The 11142-nt window shown below is 36.9% G+C and overlaps 1 protein-coding gene across 1 annotated transcript; it reads right to left on the bottom strand.

Annotated features, from left to right (window-relative positions):
* Positions 1–6376: 6376 nt before the first annotated feature.
* CUNH10orf126 (chromosome unknown C10orf126 homolog) lies at positions 6377–8533 on the bottom strand. Its single transcript, XM_015598737.1, is given in 2 exon segments — positions 6377–6711; positions 8521–8533. Coding segments are annotated over 2 exon segments (348 nt in total).
* Positions 8534–11142: the final 2609 nt, after the last annotated feature.

The following is an 11142-nucleotide window of genomic DNA, read 5'->3' as shown; positions in this document are numbered from 1 at the left end:
TAAAAAAATAAAAATAAAAAAATAAGGGATTGTAAATTGACAAGGTCCTTGCAATCTGTGAGGTCAACCAAGGGTTGCCTCGCCTAAAATAAAAAACACCAAGAGGGGTGCATAGGAGATATCCACACAAGGATGTTTATTGCAGGACTTCTGTTTTATAAAGAAAAAAAAAAGTCTAATCGCCAAATGTCAGGAGGGAAATGATTCTACGTTATAACATAGGATACGACACAACCATTTTAAAAAAAGAAGCCCGACCTTTGTACTAAACTGGGAAAATCTCTAAAATACATTGTTACATTTTTTAAAAAGTTATAGATTAAGACATACAATGTGATATTGTTTGTTTTTTTTAAATCCCACAAAAGGAAATCCTGTTATAAATATATGACAAATGCATTAAAGCAAAGATCTAAAAAACTCATAAGAGCAGTTTGTTCTAGGAGGGGGACTGATAAGAGATGAGGGGTCAAGAGGCATTTCAATTGCACTGTGGAAATGTTTTTAGCTAGAATATATATTGTGTTACAAAGGACAAATCGTTGAGATCACAGACTTTGAGGCAGGATTCATTTTTTTTTAATTTCAGCTTCACTACTTAGTAACGGAGGCAAATTATGTAACCACTTTGAGCCTCAGTTTCCTCATCTATAAAGTGGGGGAAATAATAATTCCTTACTTACAGAGTGGTTATAAGAATTAAATTAATACATATACATATATATATATATATATACACGCCTCAGTGCTTAACACAAATTAAATATTTGATTAATGTTTGCTATTATTATTGCTTATTATGATTATTTCTAATATTAGACTTAACTCAGTATGAAAAAAGGAGTGCACCAACAGTGACTGGAACCTCATCCTACTTACTGTAAATTAGCAAATGAGGAATAAATTCCCATTTCTGATGTGACAGTCTTGAGATGAATGTCTCTGGGAGGAACGGGTCTCCTCTGAATCAGAACTGGAAGATGTGAATGAGGAGGGAGGAGGCCTGGAAAACACAAAGAAAGGGGAACCCCAGATAAGGAGGCAGGCCACTTTGATGCATATCTTGAATGCTCAAATGATGTTCTGAAACCCAACACAACCCTGAAAATTTTTCTTACAAGATCAAACAAAGGACCCTAATCATGGACACCCAGGACAGGCAGGTCATGACCCTGGGGGTGTGGACTTCCCAAGTCCCAAGCCTGCTCCATCCTGGGAAGAATGTTCAGGTCCAAGACCAGGAAAAGACAGGAGATGGGGGTGGGTCTGGGTTTTTTTTTTTTTATCTTATAAATATGCCTCATTTCTTTTTTCAAGAACCTGGAGTTCAGCATGCTTAATTAGACTGAATAAATTAATCCTTAATATCTCAAACTAGTCCAGAAGCTATTCTGAAACAAAAGCATTCATCTTAGTATATGGTATACTGCACACACATGCACACACACACACACAGGAACACCGTCTTTTCAAGCTGTCAGTTATAGCCGTTAGAAACCCAACATTCAGAATTTGTCCTTGATACGTGATTTCAAGACAGTTTAGAGACGTCATACACAGTTTGATTATTTATCAAACGAACTTCTCGTCATTCTTCTAAAAAGAAAAGAGAAAAAGCTCCCACGTGGCAGCACTCTCCTTAGATGCTTCTAGACTTCAGATTTTTTTTAAGTCTCTGGATATATTCTCGAGACTACCAGGGGCCAAGGGCCTACTTAAATCAAATGTTAAGTGCTAGAAGAGGTTTAAACTAACTACTTATTAACTAAATTGTTAACAGGGGATAAGATCTCATTTAGAGAGGTAGTACTTTACTATTTGAGTACAAACAAGGAAATGCTGTAATACCTTCGTCATATTTGCTCTCTGGGAAAACAATAAGCGAATATGTGTTTACTGATAGAATTAAGCTCTCTGAGCAAGAACGTGTTCAGTCTCAGGGAGAATTTCTAACACAAAGGATTTGAGGTTTGTTTTGTATTTAGTATGTACTATAATGAGTTTTCAAAGAGTAAGAGGACAATTTGATTAAACTTTTTCAGAAGAGTTCAATGCACATGAACTGTTCATTAACAAGAGCAGAAATATTTCTTGAGGTGAAATTTGGATTTCTGAAATGTGATTTTTATTATATTCAGAGCCAAAGCACAGTAGGAATACATATCAGATTATAGCAGAGAGATATGATTTGAAATTCAATTATGGCAAGTACTTGAATTTCAATAGTTCATGGGTGCACTCTTCAAGATTATATCAAATGAATAAAATGACGGCAACTTGGAATCATGTTATTACCATAATAAGATATCTAAAGAACACTTTACTTGAACTGAAAGTTTCTATGGAATATTATATTCAGAATATAACTAATTCTAGAGATAATTTTTAAAGAAACCGTGAACCTATGATGAAGGATAGCTTGTAATTCCCATCTGCTGTTGATGTTTATCAAACACTCCTTTATACAACAGTGTACCAGGCACTGAAGGGATATGGCCAGGAGTCTGCCTTTCATAATGGAAAACAAAACAAACAGACATAATAGATATATAATGACACATAGATGAATGATATCCACTGGATACACAGAGAGCCCACCACTGCCTTGAGCACAGTAAGGGATGCCAAAATGATAACAGCTCTCCAGAAACTTATGGTATTGGTTGAAAAACAAAACAGACATATGAGGTAACTATTTTTATAATAACCAAATAACAGTATATCAGCATCTCAGCACCTTGGAGGCAGAGGAGAAATTAGAAACAATGAGCTCATAGCAAAAGATATTTACTTAAGTATCATTTAATGGCAGGAAGGTCAGAGACAGAACGTTCAGAAGCACAAAGAGAAAGAAAGTTCATCAAGTTTACTGGTAACAGGAGGCAAAGGCGATATAAATATACGCAAATGAGAAGGCACATACTATAACAAAATGAAATGTAACGACCAGAAATGTAAGACCTATTATGCAAAAACAAAAAGGAAAAGAAAGAAGAAAGGAAGGAAGGGAGAGAGGAAGGGAGGAAGGGAGGAAGGGAGGAAGGGAGGAAATTTTACAGAGTAAGAGGGCCCCATCAGGCTCTGCACTGGACCGGGAAGTACGAGCATGGCATAAAAGTGCCAAGGCCAGGGACCAAGCAGACACCCAGATCCAGGCCTGCTTTGCTTGCCAAGCTGCGACCACAACCTACAACAGCCCACGGAGGTGCCTTTTTCCTAATAGTTCACCCAGAGAGGGTGACTTTTTCTAATTCACATGCCAACATCATACAAGCTAGCTCTGGCCTAGCATAGATATCGAATGAAAACAAATAAAAGTAGACATATCTGCCTTTATTGACAGTAAACTCTCAGGTTACCAGAGTGATGTCACCAACCTAACAACTAAAACAATCACAGGCTATAATTAGAGATATTTTAAATCTAGAATAACGAAGGTGGGCATCCCATTCCTTGTCACTCTGGTACCTGTTCACTTCAGGGTGTCATGTTTTCAAAGGCATATGCACCAAAGGGAACTAGCATACTGGAAAGCATTCAGAAAAGATGAGAAAACATGACATCTGAGAAACAGTTGAAGCTACAAAGGATGTGTGGCCTGGACGAGAAAAGTAGGTGTGTGTGCAAGGGTAGATCATGACAGCCATCTTTAATCTCCAGTAGAAGGAACTTGTTCTTTGTGGTCTCGAAGGCTAGATCCAGGAAGCTTCAGAAAAACAGATCTGGGCTCAATAGAAGGAATTATCTAACATAAAGACTGAGATAGAATGCCCTTCCTGGGAGGAGACTGAGGTCTTCTAACTGGAGAAACTCAAACCAAAACAGCACTATGATCAAACTATCATTCTGTTTGTTTTGTTTTATTGTTTCATTTTATTGCCTTGCCATTGTTATTTCCATGGTCAACTCCAACAGGCATATATCCCCAATGCCATTTTGCCTACCCAACTTCATTCATTCTTCAGCCCAATTGTCTTTTTTATCATGACATTTTCCTGCATTTCTCCAGACAAAGTGATGGATTCTCCCCACTCTATGCATTCTATACATTCATCATTTTTATACCATCCTATCCCTTGCCATGTTCCCCCAACTGCTTATTTCCCTTTTTACATAATATTTGTATATACAAATGTATATATACAAATACTACTATATGCAAAAGTACTTGCCTGAAGCCTCACCTCAATAATTAGGTTGTATATTCTAATATATGTGACTACTGGGTCCTCCTGTTGAGAAAATTAGAAAAAGAGGGAACTGGATGTTGAAAATAGAAAAGAAACAAAGCAGATCAAATCTAAACCTGAGGGATCAGAAAGCAGAGAGCAAACTTTAACCTCAGAAGCACTGTGATGACCCTGGGGGCTTGGAGGAAGTGAAAATTCACAGAGAGGACAGAAGGTTAGTGTATGACATAGGTATGGTGGCTATTGATAAGGGGGTTAATTTTTTTTCTATCTCAAACATTTATATCACTTTGTTTTTTATTCATAGGTAAAAAAGAAGAATTCTAAAATATCAGTCAAAAATTCATTAAACATTTTATGGGAAGCGAAACCCAAGAAAACATTCCTTTCAGTTATCTCAATATCTCATTTTACAAGCAAAATAAATTATAAGCTGAACATCTTCTAGTGCATAAGTGAATAAAAACAGAAAATATTAATAGAACAGTGCAGATTATAATTTGTTTTCAATTTTTTCTGTTTTTTGTCTTAAATTAAAAATCTTTAGTTATGTAATACCCCGATAATTCAGAAAAAAATAGAGAAGAATGTCGATTACCAATGGGCTGTTTCATTGGTCCTCAGAAATGTTAGCCTTAACTGAATCCTTGCTTCAGTTATATTTTAAAACATGTTAATGACAGTTGAAGCACCCCATTTCATTCCTCAGCCTCCATCACCAGAGAGATAATAATGACTGTTTCATATTTTGCAGACATAAAACTTCAAGCAATATGTAATAATGTTTGTATATCTTTAAATGTACAAATATGGTAAATTTGTATTAAAAAATTTGCTAATATAAGCCATCCTGCAACATTGGGATAAACATTAATTGGCAAAAATGTACTTTAAAATATTTTGATAGATTGCGTTTGCTAATATTTTATTTCAGATCATTGGATTCATGTTCATAATCGACAATGGCTTATCATTTTGCTTTGTTTTACCTTACTTGTTCAGTTTTATATAAAGATTTTACATATAAAAAGATTTGGAGAGTTGTCTTTTTTCTATTTTTTTAAAAAGTTTCTACAAAGTAGTGCTTATCTGTTCTTTGAAGATTTTGTAGTCTTGGCCGTGTCTGGCTTGTTTTCTGGAGAGGGGAGTGGGCCGGGGAAAGCTATAGAAAGCTGTAGATTATTAACTGGATTCACTTTTATTGTGGTTATAGGTATAGTCAGTCTTTGTTTCGTCAATTTTTGTAACTGATATTTTTTTAAGAAATTGTCTAAATTCTCCGAGTTTCCAAACATATTGTCAGGAACTTATCTACAGTATTCTCTGATAGGTTTTTAACTCTCCATCTGTAATTATGTCCTTTTTTTCTCCCATGCTTTCCCTCTTCCTGTCCTGGGTCATTCTCACCAGAGACTGCTTTATCACTCTTTTCAAGGAACTAGCTTTTAGTTTGGTTGATTTTCTGTATTACTTTGTTTTCTAGCTCATTAATTACAATCCTTATCTTTATGATTTCCTTCCTTCTGCTTTTTTTTTTTTTGCATGATCTGTGCTTTTTTAATTGTATTGTGTTGAAGACTTAGCTCATGAGTTTTCAGTTTTTCTCATTTTCTAATATATGCAATTATGATTATATTCATTTAAATTGTCATCTAGGCTGTACTCAACAAGGAGTTTTTTTCCAGTTTGATTTTAATGATTTCAAAATATACATAATTTTTTCTTTTGTTCTTATAGTTTTTAATTTTCATTTTGGACTATTTCAAACATATACAAAAGCAAACAATACTTCGCATTGAATCTTTCTGGAATGTTCCTAGTTCAACATGCAGAAGGTCTTTCTAATATACACTTTTGGGTATAATGTTCCCTGGTTATTTTTATTCTAGAAATCCCTGTGCATTTCTTATTTCTCCTCTCCCTTTTTTTCTTTTTAGAATACATTTTTCAAAAGATTTAGTCATAGTTTTTTTATTATTATTATTATTTCTTATACTTGAAGACAAAAAGCATACCTTAAATAACCTTGTTTCATACATTGTGAGTGCTCAACAAAATCTGGCTGAATAAATTATTTTTTAATTCGACATGACCATATTAAAAGCAGACCATTTTGCCAAAATGCACTCGTAGCTTCATAAACAGTTAAAAATAATTTTAAAAATACAATTAGCATTTTTATCACTTCAGTTCCCATATTTGAACTTCCACAAAAGTTCAGGGTAGTTGAACAAACACCATTTGAGGAGCTATAAATAAACCAGCTGCCTATGGAACGCCAGTCCTGCTTTTTCCTCTCTGCCTGCCACTGCTCCTTGTCCTCCTTCTTCCTTTCCAAAGGGTTCAGTGTGTGTGCTCCCAGGGCCTGAGCCATCCAAGCCGCATCGGCCGCACTGCTGAGCCCAAGAAAAGCACCGCTAAGCTTCCACAGGAAAAATAAGTTGTTGCCACACGGAGGAAAAGATTCCATCGCTTTCAGACTCCACCACCACTGGCTCAACTGTTTCTAAGAATAGCTGAACTGTGGGGAGAAAAAAAATACTGGCACCAGACATTGGTCTTTAATTGTCTCCAGGCTTTAAAATAGAAACAAGCTGAAGCGGAAGTGCCCCTGGAAACTGTCTCCAGGCCTCGCTTGGTGTGGACCAGTGTGGACCCGGAGACGCTGGCTCCAGCGGGCAAACCCTGCGCGGTGACGTCACCACGCAGCGTGTGTTTCCAGGACGAGATGGACCCTCAAAGCTCAGGCGCAGAGCCACTGGGCAGGTCTCCGAGCACCCAGGCCTCTCCCTCAGGGTGCTCAGGGGTTTTCTCTGGGCCTCTCCACGGGAGGGCCCAGTGGTTGTGAGGGATTTCCCCTCCCCAAAGTTGACGTTGTTTGCCAAATGCTTTTCTTTCCATTCATTTCCATAATCTTAACTTATTGGTTCCTAAATCAGATTTGGCACATAGTTCCTTGTCCTCAGGAAACCACCTCAGCCTGACTACCAGGGAGGCCGCTCTGCCTAGAGGTGCATGTGCAGTGGGAGTCTCCATTCATAGGTTTGCTGGCCGTCCACAGGGGTACAGGTTGAAGAACACACTCCTGAGTTCCAGCAGGCACACAATTGTGGGGTTTTTTATAATGAGAATACATTAGTGTGATACTGGGTTTCTTACCAGAAACAAATTCCTAAACTTTGGAGATTGCTCCTGAATAAAATGCTCTGCCTGCATAAAAGTTCAAAGGATCCAATTCTGGTGTGCATCCATTCAAATACCTCTTGTCTATTAGTCAATCATTTAATGAAAATAGGGTGTTTTTTTCCTGCATAATTTCTAGTATTTATGAAATTACTCTTAGATACATAAAATAAACCAACATTCACTCAAGCTTCCCTCGTCCCAATTCCTAGACACTATCTAAAAGAGGTTGTGAAGCCTGGGGCTCCCAGAAACCCAATGCCAATTCCTGATGGGATTATTTCAGCTCTACTCCTTCCAAAGTGGTTAATCGTTGACCCAGTAAGAAAACAAAACAAAACAAAGGGAAAGGAAAGAAAACCAACTTCCTTTCTTTCATATGCATAACATTCTGTAATGCCTGGTGGGGGTGGGGGATACCCAAGCTAAATACTGGAACTTAATAACATGATTGTCAAGCCTCACATGGCCCCAAAGTATAACAGCATGTTCCTTCCAACCCAAACTCTAGTTTAAGACCTCTGTTGAATATAGTCGAATTAAGAGAATTCTGTTTTAGAAACACAAAGAACCAAAGAAACCTAGCACCAGAGAAAGACAGACATATCCCCATATCTAGGGATAGCCCACCCAGATGGAGCATTTAAACTGTGAGTCTCCCAGGGACTCTGTCTTTGGTTATGATCAGCAGCACATGCAGAAATTTATCATCCCCCACCCCACCCCTAACACAGTTCTCACTGTGAGCCTTATCTGCCCAAACCAGGTTACTAAAGCCAGAGCAGAGATTGATTGTCCTTGCCCAAGGTCAGCAGTCAAACATAAATTATACTTGGCCACATGCTCAGCTGTTTCTAACTCAGAAATCTTAAAGCATTTAATTGCACATAGCAGGGGACATTATAAACATTTGTTGAATCGAATGGAATCACTGTTCTCAGTTGATCTGCATAACTCACCTGTTTCCTAATATCTAATTAATCCTTAATATCAATCACAACCCATCACTTGGACCTTCTCTTGCCCATGTTTATTATCAAGGCTTATAAGTCTGGACATCAGCTCAACTCACCTTCCGGACCCTGAACTTGCCTATGTTCTCCACTCTGACACCTCAGAAAGACCTGGGCTTTGACTCAAGACTCACCTGTCTCCACCATTTGTCATCATTTGATCTAGCCACAGCTAAGAATACTCAGCTGTGACAGAAGTGAGATCAAGGTGGAGAAGAATGATGAAGCAAGAGGAAGGAACTAATCTTTGTTTCTCTCCTATGTGCCTGGCTCTGTGCCCAAGCCTTACATATGTTACCTCTTTTAATTCTATCTCTAACGAACACCAGAGAAGATGATACTTCTGCTCTCTGAGACTTTGGGTCAGGAAATAACTCATACCCCAAGATCTCAAGTGTATTCACAAATGGAAACACTGAACCATTTCCTTAAATTACTGATTTTTAATTGCTTGTCTGAGAATTGATGAATATCTATAATGATATTTTTATACATCTACAACAAAATGAGAAAAATAAAGGCAATGAAATATATTTTTATTAGGCAGAAAGATTCTATTTAAAGGACTATCTTTCGTTCTGAGACCATAGTAGAATTGTATCCTCTGATGGAGTAAAGTCATTCTTTTTAGCGAAAATTGAGTATAGTCAAAATTACCCTTTGAATTTCTTAAGATACCAAAATGAAGTCCAATACACTATTTTTTAACAAGGCCAATCCAAGCCTATTTTTCCTATGGAATAGAATAAATAGATTGCTAATTTTATGTCTGGGTACATCTGATGAAATATTTGACTTTCCCTTCAGTGCCATGTTGTTTCTAAAAACAAACCTCTTAAAGACTAGAATGACACTCAGTTGAGGAACAAGGGACTGGAGACAGGGTAACAGAAGGTTCACTGCACACTAAGCCCTATCAGGAGACGGGAAGTTTCACATCTGCCATCCCATCCTCACTGCAAAGTATGCGCTCTCTTAAGTGAAACCGTGGAGCAAGCGACAGACTGTCCACAGTCTTCAAAGTCTTTATTTTGAACATATATGGTTATAGTGAAGTCGCAAGAGTTAAATGAATGTATGGCATTTTGTTCCTCCGTATTCTTCTTCCTTTTGTTTTTGGTGAAAAAAAAATTTTTCCTTTCATGAAATGACGGTAAGAGCAAATAAAATTTTTAGTAAAAAAAAAAATTGAGAAAAAGAAAAATTGGCAATCTTATGTCCATCTCCAAATTTTTTTAAAGAACATTTATTTATAAAAATTTGAAATGAAGCTCATAAATCTAATATTAGAATAGTAAGCAGGTGCCATGTAAAATGGAAAAAAAGTTGCAGCCAATATCCCCAAAGTCAAATCTGAGATCCTTAAGAAACTATCCATCTAAAAGTTGATTTTCAAAAGTGCTTAATTTGAATACCTGTACTTTTAACATTTTCTTCTAACTCTCCATGTTTTTTTCTTGTAGCATAGTTGAAAATTTAGCAAAAGGATATATTTACTATATCAAAATCTAGTTCTTGCACCACTCCAACAAACCCACTTCTCTTCCCCACCTCAGTCAGTGTAAACTTTACTTCTAGTGACTCAGGCCAACGCTTCAGAGTCGTTCTTGTTTCTTCTCTTTTTCTCTCACCCATTTCCAATCTAACAGCAAATCTCTTCAGTTTTCTCTTTAAGTTACATCCAGATTCCAAATATTGCTCACCACCCACAAGCTACCATCCACCACTACCGATTATTACAATAACATCATGATTGGTCTTCCTATGTCAACCATTGTCCTCCTTACATACTATTTTCAAAACAGCAGCCTGAGTACTCCTATCCATGCTTCAGTTGGACTAACAGTTATCTGCTCAAAATCTCACTAGAATCAAAACTTCTTATGCTGAACAACAAGAGCACCATGTGACTTGACCTACTCCATTATCTTACCTTACCTTACCTTACTACAGAGTCTGACCTCATCCCTAGCTGTCACTATTTAATGAATTTGGAATAATGTCTGGCAAAAAGCAACCGTTAGCCAATTTATTTTATTGGTTTTTGTTATTGTTATGTTGATGATGATGCTTATGACTACGATCGCTACTCTTTCCACTTTTAAATATAGGCCAAATATCCCGCCCTTCACTTGCTCCACTTCAGCCATCCTCTTTCCTGCTGTCCCCAACGCCGGAGTAGAGTTCTGCCTTAAGCTTTGTATTTACTCTTCCTCATTGACTAGAACACCCTTTTCCCAGATGTCTGCCACACTTTTCAGATATCTGCCAGACTTCCTCACTCATCACCTTCAAGTCTTTGCTCAAATGTCATCCACTCAGTAAAATTTAAAATTACAACCTCTCCCTCTAACCATGCATGGCACCTCATCCCTTTCCTTGTTTATTTTTCCCTTACAACAATTATCACCTTCTAATATAATGTATATTATATCCATTTATTTTTTTCATAGTTTGTCTCTATACACCATAATGTAGTCCCCAAGAGAATAGTGATTTATATATCCTTTGTTTACCGCTATATACTAGCATATAGGAAATAATAAATACTTGTTGAATAAATAATATTTGCTCAAATTATCATATCAGATCATCAAAACCACAAAAATTTACTAAATTTAATACCCATTCATGATATTTTTAAAACTCTTAGCAAACTGGGAATATAAGGGAACTCTCTCAATCAGACAAAGGGTATCAACAAAAAAATTCTATAGCTAACATAACACTTAATAGTGAAATATGAAACTCTTTCC

The sequence above is a fragment of the Pteropus alecto genome, unplaced genomic scaffold, assembly GCF_000325575.1.
Source record: "Pteropus alecto unplaced genomic scaffold, ASM32557v1 scaffold269, whole genome shotgun sequence".
NCBI lineage: Eukaryota > Metazoa > Chordata > Mammalia > Chiroptera > Pteropodidae > Pteropus > Pteropus alecto.
The sequence above is the reverse complement of the archived record's forward strand: the minus strand, read 5'-3'. Positions and strand labels throughout refer to the sequence as shown.